The sequence below is a fragment of the Ranitomeya variabilis genome, chromosome 2 (assembly GCF_051348905.1).
Source record: "Ranitomeya variabilis isolate aRanVar5 chromosome 2, aRanVar5.hap1, whole genome shotgun sequence".
Classification (NCBI taxonomy): Eukaryota; Metazoa; Chordata; class Amphibia; order Anura; family Dendrobatidae; genus Ranitomeya; species Ranitomeya variabilis.
Genome location: NC_135233.1, coordinates 1,017,856,130 through 1,017,882,124, shown reverse-complemented (window position 1 = coordinate 1,017,882,124; position 25,995 = coordinate 1,017,856,130). Strand labels below are relative to the sequence as shown.

At 42.6% G+C, this 25,995-nt stretch overlaps 1 protein-coding gene across 1 annotated transcript in view; it reads left to right on the top strand.

Moving 5' to 3' along the window:
- The first annotated feature begins 12,965 nt into the window (after window positions 1–12,965).
- The window catches only part of LOC143804035 (uncharacterized), a 47,271-nt gene continuing 34,241 nt past the window's right edge, over window positions 12,966–25,995 (top strand). Inside the window, exons 1-6 of the mRNA XM_077281777.1 lie at window positions 12,966–12,997; window positions 13,150–13,234; window positions 15,286–15,317; window positions 21,484–21,522; window positions 22,118–22,189; window positions 25,649–25,702. Of these exons, the coding sequence (XP_077137892.1) occupies window positions 13,178–13,234; window positions 15,286–15,317; window positions 21,484–21,522; window positions 22,118–22,189; window positions 25,649–25,702 (254 nt within the window). The 5' untranslated portion in view covers window positions 12,966–12,997; window positions 13,150–13,177. The remainder of the gene's footprint in view (window positions 12,998–13,149; window positions 13,235–15,285; window positions 15,318–21,483; window positions 21,523–22,117; window positions 22,190–25,648; window positions 25,703–25,995) is intronic.

Genomic DNA, 25,995 nt, shown 5'->3' with positions numbered 1-25,995 from the left:
GTTTGACAATCAGGAAGGTGAGGGTCCCAGTACTTCTGAAACTGATGGTGCCCATATCGTACCAGGTTCACATTTTCCAGCAGAGATTCCCCAAACAGGCAAGAAGAAAAGATCATTAAAAAGGGCAGAGTATGCTGCAAGAGGGGAATACGATAAGACACAATTTACCATTGTGAAACCTGCCCTGAGAATCTTGACATTTGCATTAAGGATTGCTTCAAAGCGTACCACACATCCTTAAATTAATAACATTTGTTTTTACCCTGTTGACACCACACACTTTTATAATCTGATGCACCAAATTTTTCAGACTATAAGACGCGCTGGACCATAAGACGCACCTAGGTTATAGAGGAGGAAATTACGAAAAATAATTTAAGCAAAACATATGGGCAATCCTGAACTTAATATCCCCTATCCTGCTATATATTGTTCCCTCATCCCCATCCTGATACACGTGGCCCCCTCATCCCTATCCTGGTATGCATGGCCCCCTCATCCCTATCCTGGTATATATTGTCCCCTCATCCCCATCCTGATACACATGGCCCCCTCATCCGTACCCTGGTATGCTTGGATCCCTCATCTCTATCCTGGTATGCATGGCCCCCTCATCCCTATCCTGGTATGCATGGCCCCCTGATCCCTATCCTAGTATGCATGCCCCCCTCATCCCTATCCTAGTATGCATGGCCCCTCATCCCTATACTGGTGTGCATGGCCCCCTCATCCCTATCCTAGTATGCATGCCCCCCTCATCCCTATCCTAGTATGCATGGCCCCTCATCCCTATACTGGTATGCATGGCCCCCTCATCCCTATCCTGGTATGTATGGCCCCCTCATCACTATCCTGGCAGGAATGATCGCCCTCATCCCTATCTTAGTATGTATGGCCCCTCATCCCTATCCTGGTGTGCATGGCCCCCTCATCCCTATCCTAGTATGCATGGCCCCCTCATCCCTATCCTAGTATGTATGGCCCCCTCATCCCTATCCTGGTGTGCATGGCCCCCTCATCCCTATCCTAGTATGCATGGCCCCTCATCCCTATACTGGTATGCATGGTCCCCTCATCACTATCCTGGCAGGAATGATCGCCCTCATCCTTATCTTAGTATGTATGGCCCCCTCATCCCTATCCTGGTGTGCATGGCCCCCTCATCCCTATCCTAGTATGCATGGCCCCCTCATCCCTATCCAAGTATGTATGTGTAGCGCCCCAGAGTCCTGGTTGTTGCAGTACTGTGGCTCCGCCACTAAGGGGAGCTATGATACGTCTGATGGCACTGAAGGAGTTCATCTGACCAGGTATCACAGACACCAATACATTTCACAGCCGGGCCTCCAGGGGGAGCTAAGGGTTCTATTCATTAGGCCACTCCTCACATACTGGTAAAACTGGGGGTCAGGCAGGAAGTTAGGGAGAAAGCTGACTGGGTTGGAACCAGGCAACACCTTGTGGCAGAGGGTGTTGTGGGGGAAGATTCGGTAGGGTCCCTGTCAGGGGTGGGATCCTGACAGAGGCCTGGCAACTTGAGAGAACGTCACGGGACCGTGCCTGCTCAGGATAGCGGCGGTGCCCTAAGGAAGGATCAGAAGCGAGATATATTGTGCTGAGTGAGAAACGAGATCAAAGCAAGAAGGAGAATACCAGTAGGAGTCGTGCTGTAAGACCGAGGCAACATCCTACTGAGGCGCATAACCGGCGGCCGGAACGCCGAGGAAGTATTTATAAATCTAGCTTCAAGCAATACTTCAAACCAACGGCAGGACAGTCAGTCATAGGCGGGCTGTCTCACCTAAATCACCTACGAAGACATAGGGGGCAACCTGTGGAGAGGGGCGACTCTAGGGTCCCGGAAGAGCTCCGAGCCCACCCGTCATACGGGTGCCGTCCTGACCGTAACATCAGGGAGGGACGGAAGATTAGCAGAAGATCATCTAATCGAGTTGTGAGGGAACACGAGAAACAGACACAACAGTTGTGGGGACTATCCCGTAAGCACAGCAGGGGAGGACCACAACACATAGCGCTAGCAGGAAGGCACAGATTTCCACCTGTAAGGAGAACTCTGGAGGTGCCATCGGACCGGCCGGACTTGCACAGCCTGGTGAACCGTATTCTGGACTGAGGACCCAGAGACCTTCAGTAAAGAGGTAAAGAGACTGCAACCTGGTGTCCTCGTTATTTACTGCACCGCACCACCACCATCCACATCCATCATATCATTTACTGTACGCCCCTCAGCAGGGTCACGGACCGGGCCTAGCCACCGTGACAACCACAGAGCAGAGACTCAGAGGCCCGGTACCGGGTACCCCTCGGCCCTGCGGCAGTGGGGGCGCTACATATGGCCCCCTCATCCCTATCCAAATATGTATGGCCCCCTCATCCCTATCCTGGTATGTATGGCCCCTCATCCCTATCCTGGTGTGCATGGCCCCCTCATCCCTATCCTGGCAGGACTGATCGCCCTCATCCCTATCTTAGTATGCATGGCCCCATCCCTATCCTGGTGTGCAGGGTCCTCACCTCCCACTTGCCCAATAATCACACACACACATAATCACACACAGTCCCCTTCTGCAGTGTAATGACATACACTCATTGCAGTATAACCACCTCCTCTGTAACATACAGTAAGTGCGAGTTGATAAAAGTATTACAAGTTGATATTACATTTAAGCGCAGACTGAACTCAGCTTTAAACCTTCTGGGACATAGGTAGCAGCAGAAAAGAAATATACAAGCACAATATTTATAAAACTCTCCAAAAGAAAGCTGAAGTGTTTGTTTTACCCTTTAACCTCCGGGCAATTTTCCTTTTTTGTGTTTTTGCTTTTTGCTCCCCTTCTTCCTAGAGCCATAACTTTTTTATTTTTTGGTCAAAATGGCCACGTGAGGACTTGTTTTTTGCAGGACGAGTCGAACTTTTGAACAACTCCATTGGTTTTAACTCAACGTGTACTGGAAAATGGGAAAAAAATTCCAACTGCGGTGAAATTGCAAACAAACAAAGTTGTTTCTTCTTTTGTTTTTGTTCAGTTGTTTCTTCTTTTGTTTTTTGCCATGTTCACTAAATGCTAAAATTGACCAGCCATAATGATTCTCCAGGTCATTACAAGTTCACAGACACCAAACATGTCTAGGTTCTTTTTTGTTTAAGTGGTGAACAAAAATTCTAAAGTTTGTTAAAAAAAAAATAAAATTGCGCCTTTCTCCTATACCCTTAGCATCTCCTTGTTTTGTGATCTCGGTTTGAGTGAGGGCTTATTTTTTGCATGCCGAGCTGATGTTTTTAATGATACAATTTTGGTGTGGATGCGATCTTTTGATCTCCCGTTTTTGCATTTTAATGCAATGTTGTGGCAACCAAAAAAAACAATTCTGGCATTTTGATTTTTTTTCTTGATACGCCATTTACCGATTTTTTTATATGGATAGATCGGGCGATTCTGAACCCGGTGATACCAAATATGAGTATGTGTGATTTTTTTTTTAATTGTTTTATTGTGAATGGGGCAAAAGGGGGGTGATTTGAGATTTTTTAATTTTTTTAATATTTTTTAAAACTTTTATTTTAACTTTTGCACGCTTAAATAGTCTCCATGGGAGACTAGAAGCTGCAGTTGTCTGACCGGCTCTGCTACATACAGGCGATGATCAGATCGCCTGTATGTAGCAGAAATGCTCAGTTGCTATGAACACCGACCACCGGGGGCGCTAATATCAATCTGGCTATGACAACCATAGAGGTCTGCTGGAGACCTCTGGTTGCCATTGTCAACCCATCGGTGACCCACGATCACGTGACGGTGCCACCGATGGGCGGGATTTCCAGCGCACTTGCCGGAAGAACGAGTTAAATTCTGCTGTCAGAAATTGACAGCAACATTTAACTAGTTAACAGCCACGGGTGGATCGTGATTTCACCAGCAGCTGTTACGGGCACATGTCAGCTGTATATATCAGCTGACATGTGCACAGAAAGGTGTGGGCTCCAGCTGGGGGGAGTCCGACATTGGCGTACTATTACACCCAATGTCAGGAAGGGTTTATACCCTTCATGAATATAGGCATTCTATGTACTGTATAAATTTAGACTTTTAAACATGATAGCAAATAGTAGAATATATAGCTGCATAATAAGTAACGACAGTCTCTGTGTCCACCCAGTGTCGTCACACCCCTCAGCGAGTCTTTGTTTCAGTGTGTCCTCAGTAGAATTACCACCCTATGAGATTTGGATCCTGAAAACATTAGCCCCTTTCTTACTCTAACGGCACCAACCTGTAATTAGTAAGGTTGACAAAAGGCACAATTCGACTAAGTTGAAAAGGAATTTAAAAAAATTGTGGTTGATCGTTATAGCAAGAAGAAATCAAATTTACCGGGGACAGTCTATGCATGAGCGCCACTAATCAGCAGAAGTTGAGATGACAAAGATGCCTCCGGCTGCAGCCTTAATCTCTGCTGATCATGATTCCTGCCTACTGTATGTCGCAGCTTGTGTGCTAACAAGAATTGGGTTGTATTCATGTATTTTATTTATAACGGTATGTACAGTATTTATCTGAGACACTTTATGAGATCTAATAATACCGTTTTCTGGTATAGCTGTTCTTCCATATGACGGCTCCTGTTTTTTAGTCTTATTTACGTTATTGACACGTAATGAATTACCTGTAATGAGTTTTAGTAAAGATTGTCATTGCGATGTCTGTGAATATTGTCCTCAGTTTATTAGTGTTGGAAAGTACATTTCCTGTATCTCCCTCTGCAGATGACACCCAGGTCCAAGAAGTCCATCATTCCTGTGGTCAACTACAGCATCAGCATCCTTATGGCACCGCATAGTATCACAATCCTCTATTTGGGAAACCGCTAAAAAAACAACATCATGTAAGGAGGATAACATGAACCATATACATAGTGTGCAGGCAGAAAAAACTACTGAGTGGTCTCCTGATCTCATCAAGAATCCATATAAAGAAGAGCTTAATTGATACATCTCCAGTCTATGTGTAGAGAATGAAGGGTAGACAGGTCAACATCATTAGATAGACCAAGTCCACCAAAGAGCGATATGGTGCTTGTTGGTGTCATGCTACCTTTGATGACACTCATACCCTGTAACATTTGGTAAGGGGTTGTTAGAAGCATAGCCACTGACATAGTTGCTGCTATAAATAATAAATCACCTTTAAATCAATATTAAAGGGATTGTCCAGCACTTTTTACAATGTGTGTTTAAAGAAAAACCAAATGTGTGGTCTATAAATTAAAAATCCAGTAGGCTCACCCACCGACTCCCCGTCACTCCTACATACCACCATGCATACCTTTAGGCTTGTGCTTCTGTCATAGATGATCATGTGACTGCGGAAGCCAGCCAATCACTAGCCACAGCAAGAAACAGCAGTTCAGGATGTACAGGGCAGGTCTCAGTACTTGTTGTTCTGACCATATGGGCATGTGATTGGCTGCAGCAGTCACATGTATATCCTTACCAGAAGAATAAGATCACGTAGTGGTAGGAGAGAAACATTAAAAGATCAGTAGGTGACTATACTATAAAGCATTGGAGATCTTGAAATCAGGAATTGCCCTCTCTGGTTCTCTTGGGGTTGAAGGAGTATTATAACTCTTTGGCTTTGTCACTTTGTCCATTTCTTGCTCAGGACCTTAAACTGAAGACATGCCACTTTTAACATCAACAACTGGTGGTTCATGAGTCATTTAAGAATTAATTGGCCTGCCTAGCTACACTTCAAACTCTGCTCTGCTATCGATGGGTTCTGCTACTTCAAAGTGCATGCAGCCAAGTCAGCTCTACTGTTCCAAACTGTTGTCTGCATATTCGGGTCTTCTACAACCTGTAACCTGACTGCTGTTTCAGCTAAGCTTTGCTTTTTCAAGATATTATCTGCACATAAATCTCTGCATTAAGATGCATGTCTGTCTACACTACTGATTGAAAGTACCTGCTGCCAACTATTGTTCTAAAGTCTATCCGCACAGAAGGTTCTGCTACAACCAGGTGGTGCAAATAGCAATTAAATTCAATATCTGTAGCCCACTCGACTAGTACAATTAGTATGGAAAAGCAATTAGTGGGGATAACAAAACATAACATTTAATGAATAATCTAAAATGAGATCAAGCCTGGTGAAATATAAAACCAACTCCAACCACCTTGAGTGACAGACAAGTGAACAAATACCATTACCAAAAACATCATAAAAGGTGCAATATTCCGCTCCGCATTGTTACTTGTCTGTCTGTACAGCTCTAATGTGTTAAGGTGCTGTCTACACATTCGGCTCTGCTGTACCAAGGTGCCTATCTGCATACACTGCTTGCCCTCCTAAGGTGTTGTCTGCATATTCAGCATTGCTAATTCTAAGGTAGCAAGTCTAGATCTCATGCTCCGCTGATCCACGTCATGAGCAATTTGCCTATCTAACTCCACTGCATCAACTGTTGTGATTTTGCTTTTTGCTCCCTCTAGTGGTCATTAGTGATTTGACTCTGGAGCTTCTGTCTTTTCCTATATCCTCACCTGGGCCGTTAGTTCAGGGGCGTTGCTATATAAGCTCCCTGGACCTTCAGTTCAATGCCTGGCATCGTTGAAATCAGAGCTAATCTGTTGTGCTCTTGTCCTATGATCCTGGTTCCTGTATTTCAAGCTAAGTCTGCTTCCTTGCTTTTTGCTTTTGTTTTGTTTGGTATTTTTGTCCAGCTTGTTCCAATCTGTATCCTGACCTTTGCTGGAAGCTCTAGGGGGCTGGTGTTCTCCCCCCGGACCGTTAGACGGTTCGGGGGTTCATGAATCTCCAGCGTGGATTTTTATAGGGTTTTTGTTGACCAGATAAGTTATCTTGCTATATTCTGCTATTAGTAAGCTGGCCTCTCTTTGCTGAACCTGGTTCATTTCTGTGTTTGTCATTTCCTCTTACCTCACCGTTATTATTTGTGGGGGGCTTGTATCTTGCTTTGGGGTCCCTTTCTCTGGAGGCACGAGAGGTCTTTGTTTTCTTCTCCTAGGGGTAGTTAGATTCTCCGGCTGGCGCGAGTCATCTAGCGATCACCGTAGGCATGATCCCCGGCTACTTCTAGTGTTGGCGTTAGGAGTAGCTATTTGGTCAACCCAGTTACCACAGCCCTATGAGCTGGATTTTTGAATCTCGCAGACTTACACGTTCCTCTGAGACCCTGTCCACTGGGGTCATAACAGTATGCCAGGCCAGTATTAAATGTTTAATGCATTGCAGAAGTGGGATTATAAGAAAGAAAATTTTGAGGGTTTTTTTTCCCTCTCTCATTTTTTTTTTTTTTTTTTTTTTCTTTTCCCCTTTACCTCAGAGTGGCTTAAGCTTGCTGCAGACATGAATGTCCAGACCTTGATTACAAGTGTGGACCAGCTTGCCGCTCGTGTGCAGGGTATACAAGATTATGTTACCAGAAATCCTAGGTCTGAACCCAAGATTCCGATTCCTGAACTGTTTTCAGGAGACCGATTTAAGTTTAGGAATTTCAGGAATAATTGTAAATTGTTTTTGTCCCTGAAACCTTGTTCGTCTGGAGACTCTGCTCAACAAGTAAAAATTGTTATTTCATTCTTACGGGGTGACCCTCAAGATTGGGCTTTTTCGTTGGCGCCAGGAGATCCGGCATTGGCTGATATTGATGCGTTTTTTCTGGCGCTCGGTTTACTTTATGAGGAACCCAATCTTGAGATTCAGGCAGAGAAAGCCTTGCTGGCTATGTCTCAGGGCCCGGACGAGGCTGAGGTGTATTGCCAAAAATTTCGGAAATGGTCCGTGCTGACACATTGGAACGAGTGTGCACTGGCCGCTAATTTTAGAAATGGCCTTTCTGAGGCCATTAAGAATGTTATGGTGGGTTTTCCCATTCCCACAGGTCTGAATGATACCATGTCCCTGGCTATTCAAATTGACCGGCGGTTGCGGGAGCGCAAAACCGCAAATTCCCTCATGTTGTTGTCTGAACAGACACCTGATGTGATGCAATGTGATAGAAAAACCGCAAATTCCCTCATGGTGTTGTCTGAACGGACACCTGATTTGATGCAATGTGATAGAATCCTGACTAGAAATGAGAGGAAAATTCATAGACGCCGGAATGGCTTGTGCTACTACTGTGGTGATTCTACACATGTTATCTCAGCATGCTCTAAACGTATATCTAAGGTTGTTAGTCCTGTCACCGTTGGTAATTTGCATCCTAAGTTTATTCTGTCTGTAACTTTGATTTGCTCACTGTCATCTTATCCTGTCATGGCGTTTGTAGATTCAGGTGCTGCCCTGAGTCTTATGGATCTCTCATTTGCTAAGCGCTGTGGTTTTATTCTTGAACCATTAGAAAATCCTATCCCTCTTAGGGGTATTGATGCTACGCCATTAGCAGAAAATAAACCGCAGTATTGGACACAGGTTACCATGTGCATGACTCCTGAACACCGCGAGGTGATACGTTTTCTCGTTCTACATAAAATGCATGATTTGGTTGTTTTGGGGCTGCCATGGTTACAGACCCATAATCCAGTCCTTGACTGGAAGGCTATGTCAGTGTCTAGTTGGGGCTGTCGTGGTATTCATGAGGATTCCCTGCCTGTGTCTATTGCTTCTTCTACGCCTTCGGAAGTTCCGGAGTATTTGTCTGATTATCAGGATGTCTTTAGCGAGTCCAGGTCCAGTGCATTGCCTCCTCATAGGGAATGTGACTGTGCAATAGATTTGATTCCAGGCAGTAAATTTCCTAAGGGAAGACTGTTTAATCTGTCGATACCTGAACATACCGCTATGCGTTCATATATCAAGGAGTCTCTGGAGAAAGGACACATCCGTCCGTCTTCTTCCCCTCTTGGTGCGGGATTCTTTTTTGTGGCTAAAAAGGACGGATCTTTGAGGCCTTGTATTGACTATCGGCTTTTAAATAAGATCACTGTCAAATTTCAGTATCCTTTGCCGCTGTTGTCTGACTTGTTTGCCCGGATTAAAGGTGCCAAGTGGTTTACCAAGATAGACCTTCGTGGTGCGTACAACCTTGTGCGCATTAAGCAAGGGGATGAATGGAAAACCGCATTCAATACGCCCGAAGGTCATTTTGAGTACTTGGTGATGCCTTTTGGGCTCTCTAATGCCCCTTCAGTTTTTCAGTCCTTTATGCATGACATTTTCCGGAACTATCTGGATAAATTTTTGATCGTTTATCTGGATGATATTCTGGTTTTTTCTGATAATTGGGACTCGCATGTGGAGCAGGTCAGGATGGTCTTTAAAATTTTGCGTGAAAATTCTTTGTTTGTCAAGGGCTCTAAGTGTCTTTTTGGTGTACAGAAGGTTCCCTTTTTGGGGTTCATTTTTTCCCCTTCTGCTGTGGAGATGGACCCAGTCAAGGTTCGAGCTATTCTTGATTGGACTCAGCCCTCGTCAGTTAAGAGTCTTCAGAAGTTCTTGGGTTTCGCTAACTTCTACCGTCGTTTTATCGCTAACTTTTCTAGCATTGTGAAACCTTTGACGGATATGACCAAGAAGGGCTCCGATGTGGTTAATTGGGCTCCTGCTGCCGTGGAGGCTTTCCAGGAGTTGAAACGTCGGTTTACTTCGGCGCCTGTTTTGTGCCAGCCTGATGTCTCGCTTCCCTTTCAGGTTGAGGTGGATGCTTCAGAGATTGGAGCAGGGGCTGTTTTGTCGCAGAGAGGCCCTGGTTGCTCTGTTATGAGACCTTGCGCCTTTTTCTCTAGGAAGTTTTCGCCTGCGGAGCGAAATTATGATGTGGGCAATCGGGAGTTGTTGGCCATGAAATGGGCATTTGAGGAGTGGCGTCATTGGCTCGAGGGTGCTAAGCATCGTGTGGTGGTCTTGACTGATCACAAAAATCTGATGTATCTCGAGTCTGCTAAACGCCTGAATCCTAGACAGGCCCGCTGGTCATTGTTTTTCTCCCGTTTTGACTTTGTTGTCTCGTATTTACCAGGTTCAAAAAATGTGAAGGCCGATGCTCTTTCCAGGAGCTTTGTGCCTGATGCTCCTGGAGTCGCTGAACCTGTTGGTATTCTTAAGGATGGTATTATCTTGTCAGCTATTTCTCCAGATCTGCGACGTGTGTTGCAGAGATTTCAGGCTGATAGGCCTGATTCTTGTCCACCTGACAGACTGTTTGTGCCTGATAAGTGGACCAGCAGAGTCATTTCCGAGGTTCATTCCTCGGTGTTGGCAGGTCACCCAGGAATTTTTGGCACCAGAGATCTGGTGGCCAGATCCTTTTGGTGGCCTTCCTTGTCTAGGGATGTGCGGTCATTTGTACAGTCCTGTGGGACTTGTGCTCGAGCTAAGCCTTGCTGTTCTCGTGCCAGCGGGTTGCTCTTGCCCTTGCCTGTCCCTAAGAGACCTTGGACACATATCTCCATGGATTTCATTTCTGATCTTCCGGTGTCTCAAGGCATGTCTGTTATCTGGGTGATATGTGATCGCTTCTCCAAGATGGTCCATTTGGTTCCTTTGCCTAAGCTGCCTTCCTCTTCCGATCTGGTTCCTGTGTTTTTCCAGAACGTGGTTCGTTTGCACGGCATCCCTGAGAATATTGTGTCAGACAGAGGATCCCAGTTCGTTTCCAGATTCTGGCGATCCTTTTGTAGTAGGATGGGCATTGACTTGTCGTTTTCGTCTGCTTTCCATCCTCAGACTAATGGACAGACGGAGCGAACTAATCAGACTTTGGAGGCTTATTTGAGGTGTTTTGTCTCTGCTGATCAGGACGATTGGGTGACCTTCTTGCCGTTGGCTGAGTTTGCCCTTAATAATCGGGCTAGTTCCGCCACCTTGGTTTCGCCGTTTTTCTGCAACTCTGGTTTCCACCCTCGTTTTTCTTCGGGTCATGTGGAACCTTCTGACTGCCCTGGGGTGGATTCTGTGGTGGATAGGTTGCAGCAGATCTGGAATCTTGTGGTGGACAACTTGAAGTTGTCACAGGAGAGGGCTCAGCGCTTTGCAAACCGCCGCCGCGGTGTGGGTCCCCGACTACGTGTTGGGGATTTGGTGTGGCTTTCTTCCCGCTTTGTTCCTATGAAGGTTTCCTCTCCCAAATTTAAACCTCGTTTTATTGGTCCTTACAAGATATTGGAAATCCTTAATCCTGTATCCTTTCGCCTGGATCTTCCTGTGTCGTTTGCTATCCACAACGTGTTTCATAGGTCCTTGTTGCGGCGGTACGTTGTGCCTGTGGTTCCTTCTGCTGAGCCTCCTGCTCCGGTGTTGGTCGAGGGCGAGTTGGAGTACGTGGTGGAGAAGATCTTGGATTCTCGTCTCTCCAGGCGGAGGCTTCAGTACCTGGTCAAGTGGAAGGGCTATGGTCAGGAAGATAATTCCTGGGTGGTCGCCTCTGATGTTCATGCGGCCGATTTAGTTCGTGCCTTTCACGCCGCTCGTCCTGATCGCCCTGGTGGTCATGGTGAGGGTTCGGTGACCCCTCACTAAGGGGGGGGTACTGTTGTGATTTTGCTTTTTGCTCCCTCTAGTGGTCATTAGTGATTTGACTCTGGAGCTTCTGTCTTTTCCTATATCCTCACCTGGGCCGTTAGTTCAGGGGCGTTGCTATATAAGCTCCCTGGACCTTCAGTTCAATGCCTGGCATCGTTGAAATCAGAGCTAATCTGTTGTGCTCTTGTCCTATGATCCTGGTTCCTGTATTTCAAGCTAAGTCTGCTTCCTTGCTTTTTGCTTTTGTTTTGTTTGGTATTTTTGTCCAGCTTGTTCCAATCTGTATCCTGACCTTTGCTGGAAGCTCTAGGGGGCTGGTGTTCTCCCCCCGGACCGTTAGACGGTTCGGGGGTTCTTGAATCTCCAGCGTGGATTTTTATAGGGTTTTTGTTGACCAGATAAGTTATCTTGCTATATTCTGCTATTAGTAAGCTGGCCTCTCTTTGCTGAACCTGGTTCATTTCTGTGTTTGTCATTTCCTCTTACCTCACCGTTATTATTTGTGGGGGGCTTGTATCTTGCTTTGGGGTCCCTTTCTCTGGAGGCAAGAGAGGTCTTTGTTTTCTTCTCCTAGGGGTAGTTAGATTCTCCGGCTGGCGCGAGTCATCTAGCGATCACCGTAGGCATGATCCCCGGCTACTTCTAGTGTTGGCGTTAGGAGTAGCTATTTGGTCAACCCAGTTACCACAGCCCTATGAGCTGGATTTTTGAATCTCGCAGACTTACACGTTCCTCTGAGACCCTGTCCACTGGGGTCATAACAATCAACACATCTGTTCCGTGCTGCTCACACCAATCTAATGTTTATAGGGGTTGTCCATGTAGAATGACAAGTCTGCAGTCGCTCTGTGTGACTGAAGACTTCTGAATCCTCTTAGGACATGCAGTGTGCACTGCGAGGATTCGCCGATGTCTGCCCCAAGAACGGCGGTCAAGTATGGAATATTGCATACTCCTGGCCAGAACGCGTGTAGTGGGCGCAGCCTCGCTCAATACACTTGTGTTATGTAAGTCACCAATATTACTGTACTGTAACCTTTCATATGTCCTACAGAACTGGTGTGTATCATTAAACCACCAACCATTGGCAGTAATATTGGTCTTGGTTTTTGTATAGTGATTTTTTTTACAGTAACGGCTGAGGTTCCCCTACACCCACTATGATTCGGCTGCACCCTTGTAAACATGGTTGCCTAGGTTAGAGGCCTGCTCAGATGTGTTTTGTCCCCTGGGCTGAACCTCTAGTTACGCCTCTGTACACATTTATCTAATTATACCTGTAGTTGAAAGTATAACTGTCACGATTATATAAATGCACATTGTATAAATGTGATATTGTATATAAAGCACTTTCCAAGTTACATTCATCTATTGCTATGAATGGTGATGTCATAGAATGGAAAGTCCTGAGCCTGTACAGTGTGACATCACACTACTATATAAGGAGCTGCACTTCGGAATGTTCTCTAGGTGTTCCATAGAGGTGGAGTGTGAGTACTCTTGGGCTCATGTTCGCTCATAATTATTAGTTTCTATCATTTTCCAGTCTTTTTCTATGTTTCCACCATATAATGACCATGTTCTGCTCTTCTCTTTCTTATCTCTTTCCATTTTTTTCCTCTTTATCTCAATCCATTTACAGTGCAACTGACGAAAGATTTTGTTTTAAAATGGAGAACGTTTCACGTCAGTTCATCAATGTAAGTGATGAATTACCATCCACAATGGTGAGAAGTGAATGTTATAAGCATTAAATAAAGTTTCCATTACTGTATATCAGCAGACAGCTGATATACAGCTTATATGTACCAATCAGATATATAGAAATGCATGCCTGCTTTATAATATGTACAGTTAAAACCTTAAAACCAGAAGTTTACTTACACTATATAAAAAGACACATAGGCATGTTTTTCTCAATATGTGACATGAAATCAGAATAAACCTTTTCCTTTTTAAGTCAATTAGGATTACTACAATTATTAATATTTGCCAAATGCCAGAATAATGAGAGAGAGAGAATGTTTTTATTACTTACTACAAAGTCAAAAGTTTACATACACTAAGATTCCTATGCCTTTAAACAATTCTGGACTGCCCATATGATGATGTCATGTGTTTGGAAGCTTCTGATTTTTTGACAACATATGAGTTATTTAGAGACAAACCTGTGGATGTATTTTAATGCACACCTGAAACAGACTGTTTCTTTGTGTAGCATCATGGGAAAGTCTAAAGAAATCAGCCAAGATATCAGGAAGAGAATTGTGCACTTGCACAAGTCTGGCTCATCCTTGGGTACAATTTCAAGATAACGGTGCCTGGTTCATTTGTACAAACAATTATACGCAAGCACGAACAAGATGGGAATGTCCAGCTATCATACCGCTCAGGAAGGAGATGGGTTCTGTGTTCCAGAGATGAACGAACTTTGGTCTGATATATGCATATCAACCTAAGGACAAAAGCAAAAGACCTTGTGAAGATGATAGCGGAAGCTGGTAAGATTGTGTCTATATCCACAGTGAAACCAGCCAGTCTGCCAGGAAGAAGCCATTACTCCAAAAGAAACATAAAAAATCCAGGATAATTTTTTCAAATGCACATAGGAACAAAGACCTGAACTTTCAGAAACACGTCCTGTGGTCTCCTGAAACTAAAATTGAACTTTTAGGGCATAATGACCATCATTACGTTTGGAGGAAAAAGGGAGAAGCTTGGAAGCCTAAGAACACCATCCCAACCGTGAAACACGGGGTGGCAGCATAATGGCGTGGGGCTATTTTGCTGCAGAAGGGACTGATGCACTTCACAAAATAGATGGCACTGTGAGAAAAGAAGATTATGTGGCAATACTGAAGCAACATCTCAAGACATCAGCCAGGAAGTTAAAGCTTGGGCGGAAATTGATCTTCCAAGTGGACAATGACCTGAAGCATGCTGGTAAAATGGTAACAAAATAGCTTAAGGATAACAAAGTCAATGTTTTGGAGTGGCCATCACAGAGCCCTAATCTCAATTCTATTGAAAATTTATGGACAAAGCTGAAAAGGCCGGTGCGAGCAAGGAGACCTACAAACCTGGATCAGCTACACCAGTTTTGTCAGGAGGAATGGGCCCAAATTTCGACCAACTATTGTGAGAAGCTTGTGGAAGGATATGCCAAATGTTTGACCCAAGTCATTCAGTTTGAGGGCAATGGTACCAAATACTAATAAAATGTATGTAAAATTGTGACTTTTTAAGTAATATATGCAAATTGCCTCTTCAGAGAAAAAGAGGACTTAAACTCTATAGCGCCACCTGTTGGAAGTAGCGATCCTACAAGTCACAATCAACCCTTTAACGAGTATTGCAGCATGACTTAGGATAAAAGCCAAATGAGTATCCCAATTCGCAGACACGGTGTTTCGGGCTGTTAGCCCTCGTCAGTGCGAAGCATGAGATCTAATTTGGCTATATATATATATAGTAAGTAATAAAAATGCCTAAAAACATTATCTCTCATTATTCTGGCATTTGGCAAATATGTATACTTATGGTAATCCTAATTGACCTAAAACGGGGAAGGTTTATTCTGATTTCATGTCAGATAAACGCATGAAAAACGCATGCATATGTGTCTTTTTATGTATGTATGCAAACTTCTGGTTTCAACTGTATGTATGAACGTCCAGAATAATAGAGAAGTCAGGACTGATAGTCGTCAGTCAGATCAATGGAAGCATAACCATCATCATACCAATTATTATTATTGTTATTATTTCTTCATTTACAGACTTCATCTTCCAGTGAAGCCAGTGTAACCCAGTGAGTAAATCCTCATTATAAGTCTGTAATCTCTATAATCCTGCACATTTTTGCATTGATTTTTAGGGGTCTATTGCTTTGTATGAGTCCTTTGAAATCTTACTTTCATTAACCCTGTCACGCCATGGCCAATTTCCATTTTTGCATTTTCATTTTATCCTCCCCTTCTTCCCAGAGCCATATCTCTTTTATTTTTGTGTTCACAAAGATATAAGAGGGCTTGTTTTTTGGAAGACAAGTTGTACTTTCGAATGACACCATTCATTTTACTACATAACGAACTGGAAAATGGGAAAAAAAAATCCAAATGCGGTGAAATTGTGGAAAAAAAATAATTCTAACCTTGTTTTTTAGGAATAGTTTTTACAGTGTGCATTTTGTAGTATTTTTTGTAAATAACCATGCAATATGATTCTTCTCATCAGTACCATTATTGTGATGTCACTATTTTGGTGGTGACAAAAAAAAATCAGAAGGTTGCAAAACAAAACAAAAAGAAAATTGGGGGGTTGTCACAATTTTCCGAGAAATGTAACATTTTTATTATTGGCCAATGGAGCTGTGGCTTATTTTTTGCAGCGAGAGACAACGGTTTTATTAGTATAATTTTGGGATAGATGTGTGGCTTTTTGATCGCTTGTTACAGCATTTTTTGTGGATTTACTGTAAATTTGGGGAGTTGGTTATTTTACTAGTTATCACAGCACGCCGAGCCAGCGTTTATCACAAATCACTGATATCCCTCTAGATACAGGAAAGATATATATCTTGGTACCGTGTTAGCCAGTAGATAGAAAAATGTTTAGAATTGAGAGTCCTCAGTGGTTGATACCTTTTAATGGCTAACTGAAAAGATGGGAACAAATTGCAAGCTTTCGAGACTACACAGGTCTCTTCATCAGGCAGAGACTAATACAAATTCTGAAGAATCACATATTTATGCACAACATAGCACAGAAAAAAAAAAAAAAAAAACATGGATAAGACAGGTGGCATGGAGCAGAATTACCATGAGTGATAAACAGTTACTGTATGTCCATAAATATTGGACCAGTTCTTAGATAAGGAATGTTTTATTGTCCTCTGATTGGGGTCTCTGTTGTGATGACCCCTCATAGTCTGAGGGGCAAGTTCCTTAGTTGATGTAAGAAGACATAAATCCATGCGACACATTCATTCCACCACTAAGACAGTCAAAGGTCGTCATCAGTTTATATTCCCAGACTCTCCTGTCTTTCTGTGATTTAAAGTTACCTTTTAGCACAAGTAATTTCATGTCCATAATGTTATGATTTGGGAGACAGAAATGTATTGCCACAGGTAGATCCATTCTTTTTTCTCTTATTGTATGGCGGTGAGAATTCATCCTTGTTCTCAGTTTCTGCCCTGTCTCCCCTACATACAGACCCCCAGTTGGACATTTAGCACAAATAATTAGGTACACCACATTAGAAGTGACGCAGCTGAATGTACCTGGTATCTTGTAGTCCTGATGTGAATTGGGGATCTTTATCTTGTCCGTGGTCATTATAAATGGACAGGTTTTACATTTTTTCTGATTGCAAGGAAAGGTTCCTGCAGCTGTTGGAGAGGACAGGGAGCTTCTGACAATGATGCTTCTTAAATTTGGGGGCTGCCTAAAACACAGTAGTGGGGGGTCTGGAAAAATGGATTGTAATCGGGCATCTTTTGCAGTAAAGGTTGTAATTTCCGTGCAGCTCCCCTTAGCGCCTCCAGATTTGGATTGTAGGTAACTACTAGAGGCACCCGGTTATTTTCTTCTTTAGCTTTGTAATGTAGCAGGTGATTCCTTGATATTCTGGTGGCTCTTGTAATCTGGTTTTCAATTGTTCTTGGATGGTAGCCCTGATTCAAAAAGGTCATTCTGAGGCGACCAAGGTGTTCATCCCTATCCATTGGGTTGGAACATATACGATTGTATCTGATGGCTTGGCTGTAGACAGTGGAGTTTTTTATGTGTTTTGGATGGAAACTGTCCCATTTAAGGTATGTCGGACGGTCGATTGGCTTCTGATACGGGAATGTTTCTATTTTATTGTTCTGCAGCTTAATGATGGTGTCCAGAAAGTTAATTTCAGTACAGGAGTAGTCGAATGTCAAGTTGATGGTATGGTGAAATTGATTAAACTGTTCATGGAACATCTTTAGCTGTGGCTCAGACTCCGTCCAGATGATTAAAATGTCATCAATGTAGCGGTAGTACGCCAGAGGCCTGATGGGACATGAGGACAAAAAGTCGCTTTCAAGCTTGGCCATGAAAAGATTTGCATACTGTGGGGCCATTTTACTTCCCATTGCTGTGCCAGTCTCCTGTAGATAGATCTTCTTGTCAAATTCAAAGTAATTGTGGGTGAGGATGAATTTTATAAGTTTCACCACAGAATTTGCATCAGTCCCTGTGTTTTCCAGGAAGAATTTGCAGGCATTTAATCCATCCTGGTGTGGGATATTGGAGTACAAAGATTCCACATCCATGGTGGCCAGGATGGTTCCTTCTGGTAGAGGACCTATTGCTCATAGTTTATTCAATAGGTCAGTTGTGTCCTGAATGAAGCTGGGTGTATCTTTTACCAGGGGTTTAAGAATAGCCTCTACCCATCCAGATACCTGCTCAGTAAGGGTGCCCACACATGAAATAATTGGTCTTCCTGGATTTCTAGATTTGTGGATTTTGGGAAGCATGTATAATGTCCCTGTTCTTGGACTTTCTGGTATCAGGTCATTGGCTCTTATGGATTCCACAACCACTTGTTGTGGTACCAATTGTTTCCAATTGATGATAATATATTTGATGGTGTTCCAGAGGATCATCAGAGATCGGGATATATTTTTATAACCCAACCCTGACCAATCTCTGATGACCCCCTGGAACACCATCAAATATAATATCATCAAATGGAAACAATTGGTACCGCAACAAACCTGTCAAGAAGGGCCACCCACCAAAGCTCTTATCCTGGGCAGGGAGGGCATTAATCAAAGAGGCAGCACAAAGACAAAATGTAACCCTGAAGGAGCTACAGAGTTCCCAAGCAGAGACTGGAGTATCTGTCTATACGACCACAACGAGCCATACACTTCATAGAGGTGGCCTTTTTTACACAAGACTGGCCAGAAAAAGCCTTCAATTACATACAAAAACTATAAGGCTCATTTTGAGTTTGCCAAAAGACATGTTGGAGACTCCCTAGATGTATGGAGGAAGGTGCTGTGGTCAGATGATACCAAAATTGAACTTTTTGGCCACTAAGGTAAATACTATGTCTGGCACCAAACCAACACAGCTCATCGCACCAAGAACACCATCCACACAGTGAAAAATGGTGGTGGCAGCATCATGCTGAGGGGTGCTGTGGGGACATTTTTCAGTGAGAGAAAATGGTCCGAGTCGAGGTGAAAATGGATGGTGTGAAATCCAGGGATATTCTTGAACAAAACCTGTTTTAATCTGTCAGTGGTTTGAGACTGGTACGTAGATTCACCTTCCAACAAGCAATTTGCAGCTTTAATTGTCGCAAAAGGAGGCTCTACAACGTACTGACTTTAGGAGGGTGAATAGATATATACACTGAAGTTTTCAGTTATTTTGTCCTATTTGTTGTTTGCTCCTTAATAAAAAGAAAAACAAATGTTCCCAGTTGTAGGTATGTTCTTTACATGAACTGATGCAAACTCTCAAAGAAAACCAGGGACATTCCAGATTGTAAGCTAGTAAAACACGAAAAATTTCAAGGGAGGGTAGAATACTTTTGCATGCCACTTTTTCTCTATATGTCCATATTATTTCTTATAATGAAGGAAAAGATGAAGAGCATGATGGAGACACCATGTTCAGTGGCATGTAAAAGTTTCGGCACCCCTGGTGAAAATTACTGTTATTATGAGCAGTTAAGCCAGGTGAAGATAAAATGATGTCTATTGGGCCTAAATTTGCTTCGACCCAAGAATCTCACAGAACTGGAAGAATATTCCAAGGAAGAATGGATGAAAATCCCTCAAACATGAATTGAAAGACTCTTGGCTGGCTGCAAAAAGCATTTACAAGCTCTGATACTTTCAAAAGGGGGTGCTACTAGGTACTAAACATGCAGGATGCCCAAACTTTTGTATAGGCCCATTTTCCTTTTTGTAATTCTTAAAATGTAAAAAATGACAATATTTTTTTTTCCTAAATACAAAGGAAATGGGTCATCTTCGACTTTAGGCCTTTTAGAGATCATTTCATCTTCAACTTATAGAATCATAGAATCATAGAGAGTTAGAGTTGGAAGGACCTCCAGCATCATCTGGTCCAACCTCCTGCTCAATGCAGGATTCACTAAACATTTTAGACAGATGTCTGTCCAGCCTCTGTTTGAAGACTTCCATTGAAGGAGAACTGCCTGTTCCACTCATTGATCACCCTCACTGTCAAAAAGTTTTTTCTAATATTTAATCTGTATCTTCTCCCTTTCAGTTTCATCCCATTGTTTCTAGTCTTTCTTTGTGCAAATGAGAACAATGATGATCCCTCTACACTGTGGCAACCCTTCAGATATTTGTAGACAGCTATTAAGCCTCCTCTCAGTCTTCTCTTTTGCAAGCTAAACATTCCCAAATCCTCTAACCGTTCCTGGTATGACATACTTTGCAGTCCGCTCACCATTCTGGTCGCTCTTCTGTGGACTTGCTCCAGTTTGTTGATACCTTTTTTAAAATGTGGAGCCCAGAACTGAACACAGTATTCTAGATGGGATCTGACCAAGGAGGAGTAGAGGGGAAGAATAACTTCACGTGATCTATACTGTATGCTTCTGTTAATACATCCCAGAATGGTGTTTGCCTTTTTTGCTGCTGCATCACACTGTTGACTCATGTTCAGTCTGTGATCTATTAGTATACCCAAGTCTTTTTCACACTTGCTGTTGCTTAACCCTATTCTTCTCATTCTAAATATGCTTTATTCATTTTTCTTGCCCAGATGTAGTACTTTGCATTTCTCCCTGTTAAAAGCCATTCTGTTAGTTGCTGCCCACTGCTCCAGTTTGATTAGATATTTTTGAATCCTCTCTCTTCTCTAGTATTGGCTAATCTTTACTAATTTGCTATTTGCTATTAGGTATCCTTGATAATTGTCTAACTTTCTTAACTGTTCACAATAACAGTAATTTTGACCAGGAGTGTCCAAACTTTTACATGCCACTGTATGTAGATAGAAGTAATGAGATAATTGTATGGACATTATATATTATACACTTTATAGATGTGATTATACAGGTAATGAGGATACACAGCATGGCCTCACATATACCTGGCTGCATAAATTCCTGCTTCTGGTGCGGTCAGTCATGACGCACACTAGTGGTGTGGCAATAAAGGACAACATAAGCAGTTGCCATGTGCAACATAGCCTATGAGGGCAAAAATTCCTCATTTTCTCCCCCGGTCAAAGAAGCGCCATGAAGTGCCACTTCCTCTTGGAGGGGTCCAGTGAGTTCTCAGCTGACAATGCCAATGCACAGTGCAGCAGTCAATATGAGATTGTCATCGAATGCTACACTTAGCATAGGCTGCCAAAATTTTCAGCATCATGAAATGAGCTTTGTCATCCTTGTCTCTCCCTATGCAGAGTGCAGCAGCCAATAACAAACTCATCTTGACTGCTGTGCTCTGCATAAGCAGCAAAAGAAATGACAACAGCTCTGTAGCCAATGAATGAAGATAGTATTGAATGACTGGCACTTCGCTATTCTTTCTTCATTCATTACTAGGAGCTACTGTTACATTTTTAAACATTTTCTAAACCTAACTAGGGTAAGAGCTAAGAATAATTATCAGGGTCCAGAACAATATTAACACTGATCGTGGGCATGTACCCTTATAATTGTGTTCTGATTTTTATCGGATTGATGACGGTCCAGATCTAATGTAAGTAGTTCATTATAAAGTATTATGTGACAAGTCCAGACTTTACATTGGGCCTATTACAGGGGCCATGCACATATATGACTAATGTTGGGTCTCGTCCTGCACCACCCCAGGATATACATAGGAAATACGACCCTTATTAGATATTTCATAACAAGGGACAGTGGAAAGTTTTCCTCAAAATTGTTTGGATGTGATACGTGATAATTATCATTGTCTTTCTTTATTCTTTCAACAGATGGATAGAGGAAATAAGATCCTGGTCCCCGATGCTCAGGTATAATCTTCATTTTCCTCCAAACTTACAATATAGAGATACAGGATTATATCAGCAGTTTGAGAGGTTAAGACTGGTGTCAAATTTGCTTTTAAAAAGAACCTGTCACACAGTAAAAGTGACCAGTTTGTGTTCTTATTTTATTCCTGCTGCTCTATGTTTTTTGTTTTTTAATCCTCCACCTAATGGTTCCAGAACTATGGATGATTCTAATTTAGTGCTCATTTTTATAGCCATTACTGAAGAGGCGTGGCTTACAGGATCCTCTGGGGCGTGTCCTAAAGCTGCTTTGCATAATTACCCTGCGAGCCACGCTTCTCAGTAAAGACCATTAATAATGAGTACTAAATAAAAAGGGAACAGTGAGGATACTGGTACTGTTTTCTTCTATTAAAACCCCGAATTATACCATCCAAAAGTATCTTCACCCCCAAGACTAGATACTATAATGTAAGTGTATAGAATGAGAGATTAAATATATTATGTATCACATCAGACATCCCCACAAGTGGCCAAATTAACCATCTGTAGATGAATTCATTGTCAGGATATATCTCTGGATTTCTATTTGTGCAATGTTTTATATCTCTAATAGTGAGGAGGAAGAAGAGGAGGGAGAAGCAAAAGATCAGAAGGAAAAACCATCGGACACTGAAAAAATGATTGGGTAAGTGGAGAGATATAATGAGATGATTATACACAAACATTATAGATGATACATTATAGAGAGAATATAAAGTATGGCGGCACATGTACCCGGCTGTGGATATAATATCTACTGCCAGTCCTACTATGGAGCCACCGTCCTCTCTCCACGCTCCTGAGACATACAGTATACTCAGATGTATACAGACATGTGCCGACAGGTGTACGACATGTTCCCTTGGGGAAGAGATTGGAGAAGACACCAGGTCAGGTGGCAGCCGTGGTACAGTTAATAATTATTAAATGCCTTGGATGGAAAGGAAACCTTAAACAGGACAGATATGCGGTGTAGCAAAGTGGGTTTATAGGCCGCAATTGCAAGTGAAGTACTGAGTTATATGACCCAAGTGGGGGACTGAATAAACCAAATAGAGAGGGGCACTGAATAGTTCGATTCAAGTGGGGGACAGAATAACCCAAATAGAATGGGGACTGAATAAACCGATTCAAGTGGGGGACCAAATAACCCGATTCGAGTGGGGGACCGAATAGCCAGAATTCGAGTGGGGGACCGAATAACCAGAATTCGAGTGGGGAACCGAATAACCTGAATTGAGTGGAGGATAGAGTAACCAGATCCGGGTGACCAGGGTTGGGAGATCTAAATCAAGTGAGCAGGGCCAAGACCAAGAAAGACAATCAAGCAGCTCAGTGGTCGTGTGAGCTGTTACTTCCAGCGTAGATGTACATTCCTGAGAGTGGGCCGGGGCCATGTTTCAGGGAACAAAGACGGCAGTGTTATGTGTACCAAGTAACTCACCAATCCGGGATTTGCAGCCTAGCGGTAAATGCCGGTGACCCCCCATTAGGGCCTGTATGATGTTGCAAGCAGCATAGAGGAAAGACAACTGTGACAAGCCCAGTAGTGAGAGTTCCGCCTGCTAGGTTGGGGGTTTAGTATTAGCCAATACCTACGATAGTAGTCCTTTACCTTTAACTGTAAGCATAAAGAACATTGTATATACATAAATCGCTGTACAAATATCCTGTTTAATTAATATGCTAATATTCAAGAAGAAGAGCACTCACCCTCCGCAAACTTTTTCAGTCTTTATTCTGGCATCAAATAAATAGCAGGACCATATAGGGAGAACAGTGGATCCAAAAGATGACGACTGTTTTGCGCTGCCGCGCTTCTACGGGTCTAGATCTAGACCCGTAGAAGCGCGGCAGCGCGAAACGGCCATCGTCTTTTGGATCCACTGTTCTCCCTATATGATCCTGCTATTTATTTGATGCCAGAATAAAGACTGAAAAAGTGTGCGGAGGGTGAGTGCTCGTCTTCTTGAATATTAGCATATTTGTTTGGACTTACTCTTTATCTGAATGAACACCCGGATTCCGCTATTGGCAAAATAACGCAATGTCAGCTGTGATCAGTATGTGCTGAGGATTTAGCGTGCTGTTGGTGCGGACTTACTTTTTTTTTTTTCTTGTTTGCTATGCATCCTGTTTAATTGTGTTACAGTGTCCTGATTGTGCCATATTTGATGGTATTGTCATTGTTCCCCATTGCCCTTGACAACTTGCCTACACATATACAGTGGGTACGGAAAGTATTCAAACCCCATTCAATTTTTCACTCTTTGTTTCATTGCAGCCGTTTGGTAAAAACAGAAATGTAGAATTGTTTGCATATTTATTAAAAACGAAAAACTGAAATATCACATGGTCATAAGTATTCTTACTCTTTGTTCAGTCACTCGAATTTAAGTCCCATGCTCTCCATTTCCTTGTGATCCTCCTTGAGATGGTTCTACTCCTTCACTGGAGTCCAGCTGTGTTTAATTAAACTGATAGGACTTGATTCAGAAAGGCACACAACATTCTATATAAGACCTCACAGCTCACAGTGCATGTCATACCAAATGAGAATCATGAGGTCAAAGGAACTGGCCAAGGAGCTCAGAGACAGAGTTGTGGCAAGGCGCAGATATGGCCAAGGTTACAAAAGAAGTTATGTAGTACTCAAGGTTCCTAAGAGCATAATGACCTCCATAATCCTTAAATGGAAGAATTCTGGGACCACCAGAAGTCTTCCTAGACCTGGCCGTCCAGCCAAACTGAGCAATCATGGGAGAAGAGCCTTGGTGAAAGAGGTAAAGAAGAACTCCAAGATTACTGTGGCTGAGCTCCAGAGATGCAGTAGGGAGATGGGAGAAAGTTCCGCAAAGTCAACTATCACTGCTGCCCTCCACCAGTCAGGCCTTTATGACAGAGTGGCCCGACGGAAGCCTATACTCAGTGCAAAATATATAAAAGCCCACATAGAGTTTGCTAAAAAACACATGAAAGACTCCCAGACTGTGAGAAATAAGATTCTCTGGTCTAATGAGAAGAATATAGACCTTTTTGGTGATAATTCTAAGCAGTATGTGTGGAGAAAACCAGCCACCGCTCATCACCTGCCCAGTACAATCCCAACAATGAAACATGGTGGTGGCAGCATCATGCTATGGGGGTGCTTTTCAGCTGCAGGGACCAGACGACTGGTTGCCATTGAAGGAAAGAGATATCCTGGATGAAAACCTCTTTCTGAGTGCTCCGGACCTCAGACTTGGCCGAAGGTTCACCTTCTAACAAGACAATGACTTTAAGCACACAGCTAAAATAAATAGGAGTGGCTTCAGGACAACTTTGTGACCATTCCTGACTGGCCCAGCCAGAAGAATGGCAGAGGATCCTCAAATCCAGGGGTGAAAAACTTGTTGCATCATTCCCAAGAAGACTCATGGCTGTACTGGCTCAAAAGGGTGCTTCTACTCAATACTGAGCAAAGGGTCTGAATACCTATGACCATGTGATATTTCAGTTTTACTTTTTTAATAAATTTGCAAAAATTACTGCATTTCTGTTTTTTTTCAGTCAAGATTGGGTGCAGAGTGTACATTAATGAGAAAAAAAATGAAATTTTTTGAATTTACCAAATGGCTGCAATGAAACAAAGAGTGTAACATTTAAAGGGGTCTGAATACTTTCCATACCCACTGTATATATACTTGTATTAGACAAAATAAATAGTTGCTTGTTAAGTACCAGTGCCTCCTCATTGCTTGCGCTGTTGTACCTGTTAATAATTATTTATTACTAGTTATATGCTTCTGTCTGTATATATAAGTATATGTTTGGTGAAAGGTGTATCTTTGGTGAAAGGTGTGGTGTAGGCATGTACAGTGGGTGAAATATGTATTGAACACATCACCAATTTTCTAAGTAAATATATTTCTAAAGGTGCTATTGACATGAAATTCTCACCAAATGTCAAATTATCCAGTATCATTCATATCCCTCTAGCCTTACAACATAAAAGATTTCTATGTAAAGAGCAGCAGGAATATTCCTGGTTATACATGTTATAGATGATATGTTCTAGGCATTTCTGAATCAACCATTGTAACGGGAGCTTTTTTTTCTTCCATAGATCAGAATATAAAGTCACCTTAGTTTCAAAGTGCTCAGTGCAGGGTGCCATATGGTAAGTATAAGGAATAAAAAAGAGATACCTCATCCACAACCACAGATCAATCCACGGAAACATCCACAGAACATTTCACAGAGCATTCTATAGAATATTCTGGAGCTTTGTCTTGTTACAATACAGATGAGAATATACTTCTGTTTTAAGGGGTTAGTGACAGTTTTACCTCAGACATTCCCACTAGTGATGACAATAATGGTCTGATCATGAGTGAACTCAATAAGAGGAAAAATATCTATATAATTCTATATATGCCTTGTTATATCTCTATGTGTCCATATGTTCTTATA